At 40.8% G+C, this 18,869-nt stretch overlaps 2 protein-coding genes across 3 annotated transcripts; both read left to right on the top strand.

Moving 5' to 3' along the window:
* The first annotated feature begins 20 nt into the window (after positions 1–20).
* On the top strand, positions 21–4,257 carry fpgt (fucose-1-phosphate guanylyltransferase). Its single transcript, XM_058638451.1, has 4 exons — positions 21–205; positions 311–481; positions 1,839–1,931; positions 2,790–4,257. The coding sequence occupies exons 1-4, from the start codon at positions 112–114 to the stop codon at positions 4,187–4,189; spliced, it is 1,758 nt and encodes a 585-aa protein (XP_058494434.1). The 5' UTR covers positions 21–111; the 3' UTR covers positions 4,190–4,257.
* A 1,411-nt stretch (positions 4,258–5,668) lies between these two features.
* tnni3k (TNNI3 interacting kinase) lies at positions 5,669–18,864 on the top strand. Of its 2 annotated transcripts, XM_058638449.1 has the most exons (25): positions 5,669–5,904; positions 6,181–6,289; positions 6,466–6,551; positions 6,847–6,944; positions 7,566–7,676; positions 7,760–7,858; positions 7,964–8,102; positions 8,307–8,451; positions 8,539–8,643; positions 8,768–8,862; positions 8,980–9,129; positions 9,232–9,315; positions 9,419–9,475; positions 10,087–10,179; positions 10,263–10,320; positions 10,397–10,591; positions 11,664–11,768; positions 11,854–11,906; positions 12,554–12,606; positions 13,199–13,331; positions 14,297–14,406; positions 15,972–16,031; positions 16,584–16,753; positions 17,608–17,687; positions 18,508–18,864. In XM_058638449.1, the coding sequence occupies exons 1-25, from the start codon at positions 5,865–5,867 to the stop codon at positions 18,585–18,587; spliced, it is 2,508 nt and encodes an 835-aa protein (XP_058494432.1). In that variant the 5' UTR covers positions 5,669–5,864; the 3' UTR covers positions 18,588–18,864. The 2 variants fall into 2 exon arrangements, with proteins under 2 accessions (XP_058494432.1, XP_058494433.1); XM_058638450.1 differs by lacking the exon at positions 6,181–6,289 and having other exon boundaries at positions 5,842–5,904.
* The last annotated feature ends 5 nt before the right edge of the window (positions 18,865–18,869 follow it).

The following is an 18,869-nucleotide window of genomic DNA, read 5'->3' as shown; positions in this document are numbered from 1 at the left end:
CTACGCTGTAAACACGACTGACCCAAACCACGTGACAGTACCCGGAAGTAGGACGGTGCGAGGAAGGAGTTTGAACTATTTTGTTTGATATCGCTGAATAAATGATATTCAATGGACACAGGAAGCGATACTTTGAGACAACCTGGTGTACGGATGCTACAAACTGCCACGAGAGAAAAGCTCAGAAAGTTTAACTCTCTGCGAGGTGGGTGTTTATTTCGTGTCCGTCGTGTTTTCACCTGCTGTATCTCTCTGTGTTTGTGTGTGTGTGTGTGTCTCTAAAACCTGTCCTGTTGTCTGTGGACTGAAGGTCGAAAGGTGCAGAGTGATGGTGAGTTTTGGGACGTGGTGGTTTTGACCGCTGCCGATGAGAATCAGAGAGAAGCGTATGAGGTACAGCTCCGAGGGAAAGTGGACAGAAGAGAACTTCCACTGGGAATACACTACGAGGTCTTCTCCGACCCTCCTGGACCCAAGATAGGTGAGTGAGTGAGTGAGTGAATGAATGACAGATTATTAGTGAATTGGTGAATGATTCTGAGAGATTATTAGTGAATGGATCTGAATTAGGGCTGAAAAATTAATCGAAATTTTGTGAAAATCGCAGTATGGCCCACTGCAATTTTCAAATCACAGGAGACCCAAATGTGTGATTAAATATTGTCCTGACCTATACACATCATATTCTACAGACTGAAGAAAACGTGTTTGTTTCGCACATATCTGCACACATATCACACTGTAATGATTTTAAACATGTTATTCAAATGAAAATGAGAATAATTATGTAAAAATGACCATTCCCTCTCATATCGCAATCACAATTTCAGTCAAAACAATCACAATTAGATATTTATTCTAAATCGTTCATATTTTTTCCTTATATTTTGCTTCAGAAGTCACATATGAATGGCAGCCAGTAATAATAATAATGCATTTCAAACACTCAAGGACACTTTACAGAGACAAACAATAAAAAACAGACAACAGGAAGACACAGAAAATTTTGAGTCTGGATTTGAAGAGTGGAAGAGAGTCAGAGTTCTGCATGTCTGGTGGTAGTGAATTCCAGAGATGGGGAGTAAAGCGGCTGAAAGCTCTGCTCCTCATGGTGCTGAGGCGGGCGGAGGAGGTAAATAAAGTGCAATTCAAACAGTGAGGTGGATGGAGGAGGAGGATCTGAGGGAGGAGGATCTGAGGTGGCGATGTGGAGGAGGTTGGAGAGATACGGAGGGGCGAGGTTTCGGATGGCCTTACAAGCATACAGGAAGATTTTGACAATCATGAGGTGCCGAGGCTGTAAACAAGGATTGAAGCGGTATGGGGGGGTAAGGGAGGGCTGCAGTCGATTAATGTTGTGTAGATGAAAATATGCAGACCAGGCAATATTATTGATGTGGGATTGGAATGATAGTGTGCGTTCGAGGATGACACCCAGACTCTTAACCTGAGGGGAGGAAAAAACGGAGGAGCTGTCAATGGTGAGGGAATAAACTGTTAACTTTGGATAGTGTGGATTTTGTGACCATAAGGAGGATTTCTGTTTTATCACTGTTTCATTTGAGGAAATTAGAGGTGAACCAGGATTTTATTCAGATAAGCAGTTGGTGAGGGAGAGGGGTGGGAGTGTGGATTTTGGTGAGCTGGATAAATAGTGCTGCGTGTCATCCGTGAAGCAGTGGAAGTGAATATTACATTTTTGGAAAATATTGCCATGAGGAAGGAGGAAGATGATAAAGAGTCAGTAGTGCACTTCCTCATGTTTTTACTACTTTAGAGGGTTATTGACATACTTTCACTTTTATCATTATTATGACCATGCATTTTTTTTTTTTAAGGGAATGGAGGCTCCACTCTGTACGCTCTGCAGCAGCTGGACAGCATGTATGGAAAGGCTCTGGGCAAAATGAGAGTCATCCTGATCCATGCAGGTTTGTTAACTAACATTTCAAAGAAAGTGCCTAAGGGAACGTATCCTCCTTTTTACACTTAGCCAAGCAAGTGGTAATACATTGTCCTTACTCTCGTTCCATTCAGTCAGCGGAGAACGTCAACTCCTTAATTTTTTCCCCTGTCCACTTTGAAGACGTGCAACTACAGATTTACAACAATGCAGTATTTATATACATAAAAAAAATTAGCTCCAACATATCAATGCATTTAATTATATTAATGTAAAAATTGCATAAAAACCTCTGTAATCAGAAACCCGTGTCTCTTGTTGTTGGGCAGTTATGTTTCTTATGCTCTCTAAAGACGTTAAACAAAACATTTCCTGGTAGTAGAGAGATTCATATTGTTTCACTCGTAATGTTTTCACATTGTTCATTACAAAGATAAATAGTATTGAGTAAATATAACAGTGGAAATGAAGAGATATTTTACGCTTCTGGCTCCTTAATGAATGAAAGCTTTAGCTGCATCTACCACAGACAGTTATATGGCATTGATGATTGTTCATTTTTCATTTTAAGAAACAACAACAAGTCTGCACAACAGTTGGTATGAATGTTTTTTAGGGAGCAACAGCTGCGCAGGCACTTTCTGCTTCTTATTTTGTAAATGCTGTGCGGCACACTAAAAATTAGATTTAACAGTAAATCTTTAACACATGACAAGACAAACCTTTAGTGACTTGATGTCCAAATGTTTTGTCACAGGTGATTTATGTGAAAATATGACGCTGCCTCCTGCCAATGTTGATGGTTGTTTATAAATCCTTAGTCATTTTACTGCAGATACTGTATGTGATGTTTCCAACTTAAACCTTCCTGTGTTTATTCTTCCAGGCGGGTTTAGTCAGCGTTTGCCCAGTGCCAGTGCTCTGGGAAAGATCTTCACCGCCTTGCCACTGGGTGACCCTCTCTACCAAATGCTGGAGCTCAAACTCGCCATGTATGTGGATTTCCCATCCCACATGAAGCCTGGTGTACTGGTGACCTGTGCAGATGACATAGAGCTCTACAGCATTGCAGAGGTTGAAAATATCAGCTTTGATAGACCTGGTTTTACAGCTTTGGCTCACCCCTCACCACTGTCCATAGGAACCACCCACGGGGTCTTTGTGTTGGACTCATGTCAAAGGTCTTCTGACTTGGATATGGAGAACAGTTTGTGTTTGCGCTATCTGCACAAACCGAGCATCAACAAAATGCATGAATATGGTGCAGTTTGTAAGAGCCTGAGCGGTTCTTCCTCTCAGTCTGATGCTGAGTTTGTCTACACAGACAGCACCTATTATGCCGACTTTGAAACTGCAAAGATGCTTCTTAATCTACTGACAGAGTTGGGGTCTGTGCACTGTGAAATAGATGCATACGGGGACTTTCTTCAAGCCCTGGGCCCCAAAGCTACAATAGGCTACACCAGCAACACCGCTAATGTTACTAAAGAGGAGAGAGGACTGGTTGAAATCCGCCAAAAGATCTTCCATCATCTACAGGGGACTCCCCTGAATGTCATTCTCCTCAATAACTCTAAGTTTTATCACGTCGGAACCACGTCAGAATACCTCTTTCACCTGACAGAGGACACGGCACTGAGGAGTGAGCTGGGCCTCCTGTCGTCTGCCTTCAGCATACACATGGATGAAAACCCTGGCTGCTGTGTTATGTACTGCGTTCTTGATCCCAGTTGCTCTGTGGGAGCTGGATCAGTGGTGGAGTACTCCAGACTGGGAGCAGGTGTGACTGTAGGTAGGGGCTCCATTGTCAGCAGCTGTTGCATCAGCCCAGGGCTTTCAGTGCCTGATGCCGTCTTTATGCATTCTCTGAGTGTGAACCACCAGGACAGAACCGGGTTTGTAACTGTCGCCTTTGGGATTAATGACAACCTGAAGCGCAGTGTGGAGAGTCCTGCCGACATGGAGAAGCTGAAGCTATTTGGGTTCAGCTTGAAAAAATGTTGCTCCTACTGGGGGATGGAGAATGAAGCCCTGAGCTTCTGTGGTGACTCGCCCAGCTGTAGTTTGTGGAACGCTCGCCTGTTTCCCGTTTGCGCCGATCAGCAAAGCTCGTTCTCGTCGTCTCTGAAGATGCTACAGGCCGTTCTGAGTGGCTCCATGTTCACGCTCCCCAAAGACACAGAGCTGATGTCCATGCAGCAGTGTTTACAGCGTAAGAACCTGGAGGAGATGTTGATGTTCAGGATGGGCCTTTACCGGGACATCACACAGAGATCAACCAGCTGAAGCTGCTGACGCTGCTTCATTTACTTTATATGTAAAAAAAAAAATGATGTGTAAATATCATTACCTTGATCAAAGTCATGGATTTCTGGAGGATTGAAAAATGCGGTGTAGTGGCGAAAGTACACTCAATTCCAAAGCCACTGAATAGTCGTTAGCTGTAAGCAGGTTCGAATCGGCCTGACTCGTAGGTGCTGTTTTAATTCATCAATCACGAAAGCGAGAGAGTTGTGTGAAGGGTTTGCACATTTATTTCCACTTGCCGTACATCCAAGTTACATTTCTATCCACATGTATCCAAGCTTCTCGAGGATCAACAACACATAGAAACATTCCCTTGATGTTCCAGGTAGTGAATGACGATCTATAGGTTCCAACAGTAAGACAACGCAACCTAATGTCCTTGTTACATCAAAACTTAATACAGCTTCTAAAAAGACACATCCATCAGACTGCTAGATATTTTTCAGTACATATCTTCCAATCCCTTTATCTATCATAGCCGTCAAAGAAATCAAAGTGTCCGTGGTACCTTTTATCCAACAGTTAACAACTTCAACTGTTCATAAATTACATTGTAACAAGTGATCTTGTTACGAAGTTAAATAAGCAAAATGTAAAATATATATGAATGTTTTGAGACAGCAAAGTTACAAATTATGCTTTTAAATGCTACGTTGGAAATGAAGGGATCAGTGATTTGCTTTTGTTTTTGCTTGATTTGGTTTGGTTTGTGTTAGTCTCTAAATGCATACTTTGTTTTGTCAGCTGCTTAAAGCAGTTTGAATTGCACTTTATTTATTTTAAAATGCTATAAATAACATTTTATTGATTAATTTCAATTATATTACTTGCATCAATCTTACCTCTGCCAATGACTTTGTTTTGTGTCGTGGGGTGGCACAAGGAAGAATCCATTAAAATTTGCAACAGATTTACGATAGATAAACAGGGTAATTTTTGTTAATTTATCAGTAAACAATGCAGAGATCATTATGAAAAATTAGTTTTCTTTATTTATGAAAATGTCAAATTTGAGGGGCTCTGGATAATCATTGAGTTTTTAGTGGTTGGAAGTGGTACGTCTTAAAACACTTTATTATTAGTCTTTATTATTATTAGTCATTTAAAACAGCAACCTCAGATGAACACATGCAGGTAAAGGGATGGGTTTTATTTGTTTTGTTTTTTTAATTAACAATTTTACATTGTTTTTATGTAAATGTTGCCAACAGCATGTCTGCTGTGTATTACAGTCCACACTGATTACTTGTTTTGTTATAATTTTATCTCGATTATGTGTTGATCTTAGCTCATATTTATCATACAAATTAATTTTTTGCTTAAATGCTTATTTGTATTGTTTGGACAGCACTTTGGTCAGCTGGGACTGTTTTTAAAATGTGTTAAAAAAAATAAACTTCAACATTATTTTAACCTCTAAACTCCGCATTTACACATACGCACACAGCATCACGCTAATGTACGCTTGCTTGCATTTGGAGAGAGATCGGTTGTCATACTTGTTGGGCATTCCATTCAAAGGTGTTTATTTATAGCCCTCAGCCACGATCCCGCTTTATCTGGACCTTTGCTATTGTGGCACAGAGAGAGCGATTGTGTTACTGCTTTATTCACCAAACTACTCGGTGCATTGTACAAGACAACAAACCGATCAATGGGAAATTACAAATCAAGACCATCGCAGACATGCACAGGTAATGGTGTGGGGTCTTTGTGATTTTCTTTTCTTAATGGTCACAGAGTTTGACAAAGTTTGAGCCCAGAAGTGTTTGTTTGACTTTGTTGTTATACTAACTCTGGCAAGTAAGAAGGCTTCTTTTAAGTAAAGATTATTGACGTCAATATTGGATTAAAAAAAAGAAAAGAAGTATGTATATGTGTGTGTGTGTGTATATATATATATATATATATATATATATATATATATATATAGATGTAAATAATGTAATGAAACTTTTTACGTGGTGAAGACGAGTGGAAGAAGAAGGTGGCAGAGTCGTACTCTGTGATCATTGAGAGGTTGGACGATGACCTCAAACTCAAAGACAGTGAGCTTGCGGACCTCAACCTCGCTTTTGGGTGACAAAAAAACCTTTTCTACTTAAGCAATTTTAACACAATAATCGTATAAACTTGCATTCATTTGAATATTTGTGCTTCTGTTATGCCTATGTATGCATGTATTTGCTCATGTCTGTGTCAGTTGGGCTTCAGTTGTTGTTACAGGCAGGTGATGTTGATTTTCTGTGGCTCAGCTCTGATGAGGCTTTTCAGAAGGTGAATTTGAGCTACCGCACAGAGAAGGGGCTGTCGCTGCTACATCTCTGCTGCGTATGTGGAGGTATGCATGACTACTGGAGTCTATTTATAACTCTTTAACAAAATCTAGCAGCGGTGAGAAGGATTACCATGGAGTGACTGGAATTATTGTGTGTGCATGTCCTCTTTGCTGTTTACCTCAAGTAAACAATGGAACTATACTGTGCATCAAGGTTAAATGTTACTGTTATTTAAAGTGCAACACATTTTAAAGCAGCAGTTTTCTTATGGTTCCAGCACTCCTGATCTTATTTTGTAACAGTAGACCTGATCTAGTGTTGAATTAAACATCTTTTCCTCTTCATATTTGTAACCAGGGAACAAGACTCATATCCGCACCCTGATCCTTAAAGGCCTGCGTCCTTCCAGACTGTCGAGGAGCGGGTTCACTGCGCTCCACCTGGCTGCTTACATGGTAAGGATTTTGTCTCTTCTTGCTTGTGTCACGTGTCACTTGTCACCTGACAAAAAAAAAAAAGCTTTCTATGTTTTACCACATGGTGGAGTAGAAGTACCATCTAAACAAGTGTGTTTTATAGCCAAGTCTGAGCTGAAGTTAGTGAGGGTATTAAATCCCCACGCCCTGTGATGTGTATTTATGTCTCTCTATAGGTTTCTCAGTCATTCTTCTTTTTATAATTCTCATAATTCTCTTCTTATAATCTGCAAATGTATTTCAAGTATTTCCGTTCACATTCCCTCAATTAAAGATAATTCATGTCAAAAATGTCCAGTTGCCTACATTTACACTCTTAAAGAGCCTTTTTTTGGTTCCTGTACTCACACTTGGCCAAAGATGCTCTTTGGTGGGGTCACATGTCAAACCAAAGTCAGAACAGTCATGTTTGACTCTTTTAATAATCTAGCACTGAGGTGTTTCAGCCACAGAGGCTTACTTGTTTGTTTTTGAAAATAGGGGTGAAACGTGACCAAGCCATGATATAAAAGGCATTATTATTATTATAAGTGATAATAAGGGAGTGTCCTGGAGTTTGTCCTGACTTTGGTGAATCCATGTCTTGTCTCGATAACACAGGACAATGCTGAGCTGCTGACAGAACTTCTTCACGGAGGGTCAGATGTGCAGCAGCTGGGCTACGGAGCACTCACTGCTCTGCATGTTGCTACACTGGCCGGGAACCAAGAGGTAAGAACTGAACCTGAACTCTTGTTTTCAGTTCACCTGAAGAAAGTGATTGACTTTTCACTTTTCATACATTTTCTCACCAGGCCGCAGATATTCTCCTGCAGAATGGAGCTTGTGTGAATGTCCAAGATGCTGTGTTTTTCACTCCACTGCATATTGCTTGCTACTGTGGCCATGAGCAGGTTAAGTGCTCTTATTAACCATATCTGTGAACTGTTGATTTAATTCGAAATAGTTCCAAATAGATCTATTTGACACATTTCTCTCTCTCTCTCTCTGCCTCCCAGTTAGCAAAGCTGATGCTAAAATTTGGAGCAGATGTGAATATGGGTGGTGAGGTGGGAGACCGGCCTCTGCACCTGGCCGCTGCCAAGGGTTTCCTCAGCATCATGAAAGTGCTGATGGGGGAAGGAAGCAAAGCTGATGGTGAGTCCACGTTTCTTATGTTTAGTGTGTTTAGTAATAAAACACACACATATTCTACCTCCTATTATGGTAAAACAGCCTTTGTGCAACATCAGTGCATCCACTTGCTAAACCGGCAGGTTTCCTTCTACAAAAACCACAGGGGTGCTAATAAAATCTGTATTTGGAGGTGACAGCCCTCTACTCTCCTGCTTTCCCTTCCAGTGAATGCCCAGGACAACGAAGACCACGTCCCTCTTCACTTCTGCGCTCGTTTCGGTCACCAGGAGATTGTGCGTTTCCTCCTGCAAGGCAACTTTGAAATACAGCCGCACTCTGTCAACATCTACGGGGACACACCGTTACACTTGTAAAACAGCTTGCAGTGTTAGTAGAAAAATCTTAAGTTGATGGTGCGGCGTGGACATGAAGTGTGTTGAACGTTGTGTTTCATCAGGGCCTGCTACAACGGGAAATTCACAGCAGCCAAGGAACTCGTACAACTTTCTGGTACAGAAAGTTTTTCTAAGGAGAACATATTTAGTGAGACAGTACTTCACAGGTACTGTGAGTCTTTATAGTCTGAAAACAGCATCATGCATACATTAGGTTGAATATGGACAAAAGTCTCATTAATGAGTGTCACCTTAAAACACACTATTCCTGTCCTATATCCTGTCTGACAGTGCATGCACCTATGGTAAAGACCTGGAGATGGTGAAGTTCTTGTTGAGTCAGAGTGCTATGAGCATCAACCATCAGGGCAGAGATGGACACACAGGTGACTCCTCACGTCCAATAAACTATACCGTGACTCTGTTTAGTTGAATCACGTGTGAGTTCATTTCTTCTGTGTGTGTGTGTGTGTGTGTGTGTGTGTGTGATGTGACATGTTCAGCTCTGCACAGTTCCTGTTTCCACGGCCACATCCGTCTGGTGCAGTTTTTGCTGGACAGTGGTGCAGACATGAACCTGGTCGCCTGCGACCCAAGCAGGTCCAGTGGGGAGAAGGACGAGCAGACGTGCCTCATGTGGGCATATGAAAAAGGTTTGTTTTGAATGATGATGATGATGATGATGATGATGGACTTGGCTGGCAGGAAACGACCAACAAAAACCGGGTACAGCTTTCTTTGTTTGTGTTTGCCAGGTCACGATGCCATTGTCACCTTACTGAAGCACTACAAACGTCCAGATGACTCTCCCTGCAATGAGTACTCGCAGCCAGGAGGGGGTGAGTCCCCCCCCCCCCCCCCCCCCCGTAATGTTATTATCTGGGAAAAGAAATCACAAGTGTTTTCCCACTGATCTGCCTGAATACATCCACTCTCTTCCAGATGGGTCCTACGTTTCTGTCCCGTCTCCTCTGGGAAAGATCAAAAGCATGACGAAAGGTAGTGAGCTGGAGTCAAGCACAACAAATTCTTCCCACAGCTCACGTCACTGTCAGCTCGCATGACACAGGGAAGATAACATATGGCTGATATTATTATATTATTACATCACAGATGTTGCGAACTATAGAGCTGTCTTCTCGAGACATTCATCGGTAGTTACAACATTCAATTCAGTCAAGTTAGGTTAACAAAGTAATTGAATGAAAACTGATTTTAGATCAACTCCACATCAAGTGTTGAACCCAAGGGTTGAAAATTATTATTTACCTAAAACTGAAACTGAAGAAATGATAATGATAATGCAATATATCCCAAGCACATCAGGGAGAAACGTGTTTGCTGAAGATCATGGTCTCCATAAAGAAATAAAATGCTCATTCTAAGGCTACATTACTTTTGATTTTAAAGCAATTGTACATTTACACATAAATACTTATGCGAAGTGTTTAATTTCTGCCAAAATTAAGATTATATAAGTATAATGTGACCTAATCATTTGCCAAGCTTATAAAATAATGCACCAAATGCAAAAGTGTCACTGAATTAAAAACTGTGTGACTTTTGTGTGCAGGGTTAATGCTTGGTTACATGTGGCTCTTTGGTTTCAGAGAAAGCAGACGTTCTCCTGCTCAGGGTCAGCCTTCCATCCCATTTCCACCTTCAGCTGTCTGAGCTGGAGTTCAACGAAATTATTGGATCAGGTAGTTTATTCTATTTTCAGTTTAACAAGTGCGCCTCCAGATCTGACAGTAATATTAATAACCGTAACTGTTTTAACACTCAGGCTCCTTCGGAAAAGTCTATAAAGGCAAATACCGGAACAAAATTGTGGCCATAAAACGGTACTTGTCCTTTTGTCACGCACAGTTATAGAGGCCTTTTTGCCACCTTAGACTAATTCTTGCCTCTCCTCTTTAGCTATCGCGCTAACACATACTGCTCCAAGTCAGATGTGGACATGTTCTGCAGAGAGGTCTCCATCCTCTGTCGCCTCAATCACCCCTGCATCATTCATTTTGTGGGGGCGTGTCTGGACGATCCCAGCCAGTTTGCCATTGTGACCCAGTACATCAGTGGAGGCTCACTGTTCTCGCTGCTGCACGAGCAGAAGAGGTGAGGAAGTCAAGCTGACACACCGCAGCTCACCGTGTGCTCTAGTCTGCGTAAAGGCCTGTTGACACACACAAGCTATGAATTTGACAATGTCTCACAGATCATTCAATCACAGATTCACACACACACACGCATTTAAATATTCAAACCTGTATTGTGTTACATTCAAATTGATGTGAAAATTCTCCCAATCCCGCTTAAGCTTAGCTTTAAACCTAACTCCTTAACCTGATAAAACTTTCAGAAATGAATTATACTGTTAAACTCAACTGGTCATTGAGCAGTTTCACAGGATAAGCACTGCCCGCCTCTGTGCTGCCGCTGTATACACAAACACTCCCTCAGACAAAGCCTGTTTCCAGATAAAGGACGCAGCAAACAGAAGATGTTACACTGTTTCTGTTCACAAAGAGAAATATTAAAGACTTTGCGTGATAAAGTCGTTGCAGGTTCACGTCACAATAATTAATTTGTGGGAAGCTGTGATAGACATTATAATAAATATATATGTTTTTAAATAAATAAATAAATGTTTTTATTTTGAATTGTTGCTTACACTTTGCCAAAAAAAAACTTGCTTCAGCTCTGTTGTCATCTTTGACAACGTGCTCTGATCTTGGTTTTTACTGCTAGACCATTCCAATGTTTATTCCTTCATATTTTTAACAGGTGAACACATATATTCAATAATATTGTATAATGTTTATTAGTATTATTAGCAAAAAAGCTTATTGTTGGAGTTTATTTGCTGTCACTCTGTGGTATTTACAGAGACTTAATCCTGAGCTATAAAAAGAGGCACAAAAGTTTGCTCAAAACAATTGACTGTTTCAAATCTCATTATCCTCTTTAGAAGGACCCCCTTCTTTTGTCACACACAGCCCTCTGTCTCCCTCTCTCCCCCCAGAGCAGCAATCAACATTGATCCAGACGAAGTGTTCCGCTAGCTGTAGGGACAGGTGCTGTCTTTATTGACTGCCCTATTGATCCGTGTAAAGTGCTATGTGTGATTGGCGGGGAATATTGAGCGAGCACTAAGTGGCTGCTGCTTTAATGATGTGTCAATGGACAGGCTCATCGACCTGCAGTCCAAGCTAATCATTGCCATCGACGTGGCCAAGGGCATGGAGTACCTGCACAACCTCACTCAACCCATCATTCACAGGGACCTCAACAGGTGGGTGCCGCACTAATAACACTGTGTGGCGCTGACGGTCTGAAATAACTGTTGTCATTGCAAATAATACATGTGTTCCTTCCAGCCACAATATTCTGCTTTATGAGGACGGACACGCTGTGGTGGCTGATTTTGGAGGTAACTGTTCATGATTGCATAAGTGGACGATCACTGTCAGTACATTATCGACAATTCTCTAATGCCCTTTTGTCCACTAGTGGTGAGAAATGACGTAAATATGAATGTTATTGAATATTTGTGTATAAACGAGTGGGTGTATTCATGACTAGGTGTGAGAGTCACAGGGTGCCTCACGGTACAATACATGATACATGCTCCACGATACTAGTAATATCATGATGCAACAATTCTGTGATAACATATCGTGATGTAAGACAATCATGTAGTGATAGGTCACCATCATATTGCAATGGCAGTTTGTTTTGCACTATGAACTATTTTGTTACACAGTCTATGAAAGAGTCTACACAGCAAATCTTTATCTACACTGTTAAACTTTATCTGCCACCTAAATAAATGTTTGGCCCTTTTAGCATGTGTTGCTATGATGCAGTTTAATGTAAAATCAAATTATTTTAACATTTCATTCTTTGGGAGGTGATATTGTTATGTAAGTATCATCAGTGTCATCCATCACTGGTCCATTTGCTCGCTGCCATGTTTCTGTTTTCTGTTGGTTTCACTTCAGTTAGTTCTTCTAAACAGTGTTTATTCACTGGCTCTGCTGCTAAATGTAATAATTATGTACTGCCCTTTGTTTGCAGAATCCAGATTTTTACAATCTGTAGATGAGGATAACATGACCAAGCAGCCAGGGGTCAGTGCACTCTCTCTCTCTCCTTTCTGTGTGATCACACACACACACACACACACACACACACACAAATTGAAAAGAGTTTGCTTGCTCGCTTCTCTGGCCAAATACGCTCACACCATCTGCATCATCCATGAGAGAATAAGAAGAAGAGCAGTTTTCCTGTGCAGGACCTTAAGATAGATCTTCGGCTGGCACCTGTCATCATTTACCCAGCAGCTTAAAAAAACTGCCTCCGTGCAGTTTCTGTCTTGGTTTGCTGACTCATCACTTCAGAGTGCTTGGCCTGCAGTTTGATGTTAAGTGTGCTGCATCCCTTGGGAGCTTCCTGTTGTGAAGAACTACTTGCCCTTGCTGGGATGCAGTGTTTATGTCAGTAATTGGGCCTCATTGTGTGTGTGTGTGTGTGCATCTTCTCTTCCTTAAACTCTGACCTTGTCAGGACCAGTTCTCCTCATGGAGTCCAAAACCTCTTCCTAATGAGAGAGAACCTTATTTATGGTTAAGGCATTAACTGGTTATGGTTAAGGTTAGGGATGACACTTTTTTGTTTAGGCCAACCTGTGTGTGTGTGTGTGTGTGTGTGTGTGCACAGAACCTTCGATGGATGGCTCCGGAGGTGTTCACCCAGTGCACTCGCTACTCAGTGAAGGCGGACATGTTCAGCTATGCCCTCTGTCTGTGGGAGCTGCTAACGGGAGAAATTCCGTTCGCTCACTTGAAACCAGGTAATGTTTCTCCAGCCATGACTTTAATGGTGATATTAAAGTGCACATGCTTGAGTAAAGTGAGGTGGGAAACACCCCAAAATTGTATGACAAGCCTAGACAAATGTGCTTCTTATATTTTATGTGAACATTTTTGGTGTTTAGTCTTTTAGTGCAGAAATTGTGCGTGCACCAAAATGTACACATACTGCACTTCTACTATGATGCAAGCACCATGTTATTTTTACAATATTGTAGTACATACACGTGATATGGAGGTATTATTGATAGCACATATTATTGATAACACAGCTATGGTACATTAGTTAGGTTCAACAACAACACCATATACAATGTGATATGCTACCACGTTAACATCTCAGATACTACCTGGCACTTGGTGTACCTTGGAAAGACCCATGTTCATCTTGTGTACTATTGTACACATTTCCAAATGAATGAGGCCCACTGTTATATTTATCGTGGTGCTTTTCTGGCTTTCGTATAAAGTATACAGAATGTTTTTTTGCCCCAATTACCAATAAATAATTGTGATTACCCCTCGCTTACATATAAACACCACACACAGCATATCATTAAAATGTGAATAACAAAGGGAAACATCATATTTATATTAGACATAATTTAATATGTTTTGATTTAGATTTGTTTTTTCATGGAACAAAGAATAGATGTTTCAATGAATTTGATAAAAGGCCTAATACCACCATGGTCCACCAGGGGGCTGTGGCCTGCACTTTCTTACAGACTATGAATATCAGAACAAAAATAAATAAATATATATATATATAACATATAACATATGTGTTGGGTGTTTGAATGTTGGTGAAATGGCTGATCGACTGACCAACAGAGCCACAGACTGATAATAGTGTTCCTGCAGGAAACAGGGCTACAGATATTTAGCTCTTTATTGATTATTATGAGAATGTACTGCAGAAATGAAATTGTCCTCCTGTCCTCAGCTGCAGCAGCAGCAGACATGGCGTACCATCACATCCGGCCTCCTGTTGGCTATTCCATCCCTAAACCCATCTCTGCTCTTCTGATGAGGGGCTGGAACTCATGTCCAGAGGTCAGCAGCTTGATTTTCACTTACCAGGAACAGTCATGTCACCAAGTGTCTTTAGGCCGTGGAGCTCTGTGTAGCTAAAGTAGATGAGTCAGCTGTTTGGTGCAGCAGTAATGAGTGGGACTGATGAATCCCCTCATGATACATTGACGCAGGACTGTTCATACTTAGGAACTTGGGATCGTCCCTCAGCACAGTGAAATTCACAATTATCCAGGCAGGTTTTTTTTTTTTTCCTCTGCCTAATTAAGACACGTTATTACACGGCCGAGCATGTTCACACATTTCTCCCTCTGTGGTTCGTCTCCTTCCTGTTTATCAGTTAGTTAGTTTATCAGGTAGACTGGCTGGCAGACTGATGGACAATATGTCTCCCCTGGCATTTGACCTTGTAATATTTCTCCCTTGTACCTTGACTTTTTAAAAAACTGTGCACAATTCTCATAATGCATCACTTATTCAGTATAACAGCCACCATAGTGTTTAGAAGCAGTACGTGCTGCCCTGTGTTTGCACAGCCAGAAACTGTCCCATTGTTGTGAACATTACCTCAAGAATCTCAACAATGCCTCAAGAAGGGAGATTTATTCAGAATTGTGCTTGTAACTGAAGGGTCGCGGTTCGAATCCAGATCAAGTCAAGGGTTGTGGGACCCCTGAGTGAGGTACCCAATCCCCATTGCTCATTGTTAATTGACCACTAGAAGGTGTCACATCCATTGTACTCCCTGTGCTCGTCCCAAGCACAGATGAATGGAAGGGTGAATGTGGGTTGCGTTGAAAAAGGGCATCCGGCATAAAAAACAACAACATCTCTGCTAACTCATCTGCTGTGGTGACCCGCTGAGAGGGAGAAGCTGAAAAAAACAAATTCAAATTTGGTTCAAACCTCCACTTGGCCTCGGAAATTACATTTTTAGATTTGTGTGTATGACCTCAGAAAATATACTTTCCCCACTTTTTCATTCATTCATTCATTCATTCATTCATTCATTCATTCATTCATCCTCTACCACTTTATCCACCACATCAGGGTCACAGGGGACCTTTTAAATAAAAAAAACAAACTACCAAATATGTTCATTGGAATCACCTGTATATAAAAGATGAACTGGTCAAACTTTTTTTGTCTCATCAATGACTTAAGACAAAACTTTTAAAATAGATTTGTAACTTGCATCTAAATGAGTGGACGTCATTTTTGCTGCGATGTCTTGCATGCTTGTTTTCAGATCTCAGGTGGACATATTGTCTGCTGCAGTCTGGGGGTGTGCTGTATAATTGAACTCTTTGTTCTTTTACAGCAAGGCAGGAGATCTAACAACTGTGTTTGAAGCAGAGTTCACATTTGCTTTTTATGGGCAGATATATATATATATATATTTATATGTATATATATATATATATATATATATTTTTATATGTATATATGTATATATGTGTATATGTATATATATATATATATGTGTATATGTATATATATATATATATATATATATATATCTGCATGTATACACATATATATTCTCATATATATATATTCATAATGGTTTTATTTTTCTGCTTCAGGACAGGCCTGACTTCTCCGAAGTGGTTTCCAACCTGGAGGAATGCTTGTGCAATGTTGAGGTAACTTTTCTTTTCTTTTCTCTTGAATGTACACACTCACATGGACCCTTACCTTCTTCCTGACATTAGATTTTCTTTTTATGGTGCTTCAGTAAGTTATGTGTTATCTTTTGTCTTTTACTGTAGCCATTACTTGTCAATACCTAATCCAGCAACTTGGAGCTGCATAGTGCAGTGAACAGCAGTAGCCGCTGTGTCATGTTTGACGCATGCAGGCAGTGGTTGAGGAAGAGCTTGATGCTGCTGGCAGAGCATACATTTTCAACATCTGATTGTGATTAGTCGTGAAGCCCCTGCTGAATGTCCAGGTTCATTTTAAGCAGACAAATCCACTTCTGATACTTTTCATGGGCGCGTCTTGGTGTTTTCAGACATATGTTGAATTGAAAGAAAGAGTCACATAAAGAGTCACAGTGTGTGGATAGATATTCGTCTATATTTAAAAACTAGGCACTCCAGCTTTAAAAGTCAGCCCCTGTAGTGCCTTGCATAACAATGTAATTCGCTAAGTCATTTCTTTATCTCTGCTTTTGTCGTGTGCTCCCACCACAGCTGATGTCTCCCGCCTCCAGTAACAGTAGCGGCTCTCTGTCACCCTCCTCCTCCTCTGACTGTCTCCTCGGGCGAGGAGGACCTGGCCGGAGCCACGTGGCCGCCCTTCGTTCTCGCTTTGAGCTCGAGTACGCTCTAAACACTCGTGCCTATGCCTCTTGGACTCAGAGGTAAGAGAAAAGATGAATGTCCCCAGAGAGGTGAGGGTTAATCAGTTGGAGTTGTGGGATTGATTGATGCAGGGATAACCTGCAACCTGCAGATCTTTCAGTTTAAGTGAAATAAACAAATAAAACACTTTCTCTTGATTGGGGCAGTTAGATAAATGGCTCTCACGTCATCAATTCAATTAAAGGCAGTTTTGTAAATGAAATGAAACAAAGCTCAAGCTTAAAGGTTTTTAGCTGAAGAATGTCTATAAAAAGGAATTCCAGCAACATCATGTCTGGGCTTGTTGAGAGGACAACTGCTCTGCCAGTAACATGTAGACTAGTTACTGTTAAGAGTGAAGTTGCTCAGAGACCAAACAGGAAACAAAGGAAGCAAATGCAATAAAACATGCATGGCACTCTGACTCAGGAGGAAGGACAGTGTGTGTGTGTGTGTGTGTGTGTGTGTGTGTGTGTAGTTGAATCCTGGCAACAGTCATTGTGAGCCCAGTAACTGGAGGTGGGGTTATTGTGATGTGCCATCGGTTTGTTTGTCCTGTTCCTGCTGGTGCTCTATGAAAGGACAGACCCACAGACTTTCCTCCTCATCCTTATATTCCACACAAAGTGTTGATTTAACCACATACAAAAAAAATGCCTGGTCACTCCTGCATGAATTCTGCACGTGGCACTTCTGCAGAGAAAGTGAGAGCAGTCTGTTATTACTTTATTACTTCAAACATTACTTGTTTAAAATTGGTGTGTGTCTGGCTGCATCTCATTTTTCTATTTCTCCACGGAAAGGAATCAGTTTACATTTTGGATTTAGAGTTCAAATTATATTAAGTTATATTAACCTATATTTTCATTTTCAGCGAGCAACGGCGAGCATCTGGAGGCCTCTCACTGGAGGAACTAAGGAGGAATATGCAGTTTCCTCCCATTGATCGAAATGGTTCGTAGGCAGAGTACACATATTACACTGTACACTGACAGTTGTTTAGTTTGTAGAAGTGAAGCTGGAGCAGTTGTAATTTGTTTCTTAAACACTTTGATGGAATATTTGTTCAAATCCATTCCATGTCTGCAGAGCTATCAAGAATAAAAGAAAGAAATCCAATGGGGTAGAAATCTGGAAAAGGTTGCAGTAGCAGGCAGTAATCTATAAAGCCCCTGTGGTCATGTCAAAACTTATTTATTTATTGGTGTCTATCGGGACATGAAGAGGATTTCAGCGAATAAGATCAAGTGTATTAGAAACAAATGATGCACTCCACCTTTAATGGTTCATTGCTGAGCTCAAGCTAGTAGTGCCTGTTAATATTATTCCTGTCTTACAGTCTGTGCCACACATCTAGGTCACGATGAGCACTGTGGTATTAAAACAACCACTATTAAACAGAGACTTTCTTCAGTTGTGAATCAATAAACATTTACTGCTCTGGTGAATATTTATGGCATTGGGACAGTGGATAGATAAACCAATAGATAAATGAATAAACAAATACAGTGCCTATGTTCATAGGGATGAAAGAAGGTGTTACCTAATGCAACACAGTGGCTCAGTGATGCATTTTTAATAGTTTCCCCTACAACAGCACGGCTCTATGAAGGCATGAGAGACGTCAGGCTGTGGCAGCACTGAACATGCTTGTTTGTATAGATATGTGCATGTGATTTGTTGAGTAGGAAGTAAGAGAAATGCAGAGAGCTGAGAAAGTATACTGCTAATCAGTCAATGGTGTTATTCACCAGTGAAACCCCCTGTTTTTCAGGATATGTGTCCGACCCCATGAGCACCATGAGATTCTGCTCTTCCTTCAGCAGCAGCGGCAGCTTCGAGGACAGTAACTAACACCCACTGCTCTTTATTATGGCTTTATTTATTCAGATATTCATCAAATAGGTTTGAAATTGAATTTACACTTGTATAAATATACGGCAGGAGTGTTAGATACATTGCTAAATGTTAACTCATTCGCTGTTGTGTAAGGATAGGTTGTTTGTTAGTTTACGTGGTATGTTCTTCCCAACATGTCCAGTCTTTTATGATATGTTTTGTAAACTTTTCAATACTGAGATGAAGCTTCTAGGTCCTGTTTTAAATATAATTAAAGAAGTGTGTGTATTGATACTG

This window comes from Solea solea, chromosome 9 (assembly GCF_958295425.1).
Source record: "Solea solea chromosome 9, fSolSol10.1, whole genome shotgun sequence".
Taxonomy (NCBI): domain Eukaryota; kingdom Metazoa; phylum Chordata; class Actinopteri; order Pleuronectiformes; family Soleidae; genus Solea; species Solea solea.
This window is presented reverse-complemented; position numbering and strand designations above follow the sequence as displayed.

What these genes read in the sequence shown, in the direction of transcription:
- fpgt (XM_058638451.1), top strand. Translation starts at nt 112, where the DNA reads ATGGACACAGGAAGCGATACTTTGAGACAACCTGGTGTACGGATGCTA. An exon ending in AAAGTTTAACTCTCTGCGAG is followed by an intron (nt 206 to 310) that starts GTGGGTGTTTAT and finishes TGTGGACTGAAG; the next exon opens with GTCGAAAGGTGCAGAGTGAT. An exon ending in CCCTCCTGGACCCAAGATAG is followed by an intron (nt 482 to 1,838) that starts GTGAGTGAGTGA and finishes TTTTTTTTTAAG; the next exon opens with GGAATGGAGGCTCCACTCTG.
- tnni3k (XM_058638449.1), top strand. Translation starts at nt 5,865, where the DNA reads ATGGGAAATTACAAATCAAGACCATCGCAGACATGCACAG. An exon ending in TCCACCTGGCTGCTTACATG is followed by an intron (nt 6,945 to 7,565) that starts GTAAGGATTTTG and finishes TCGATAACACAG; the next exon opens with GACAATGCTGAGCTGCTGAC. An exon ending in GTTCGCTCACTTGAAACCAG is followed by an intron (nt 13,332 to 14,296) that starts GTAATGTTTCTC and finishes TCCTGTCCTCAG; the next exon opens with CTGCAGCAGCAGCAGACATG.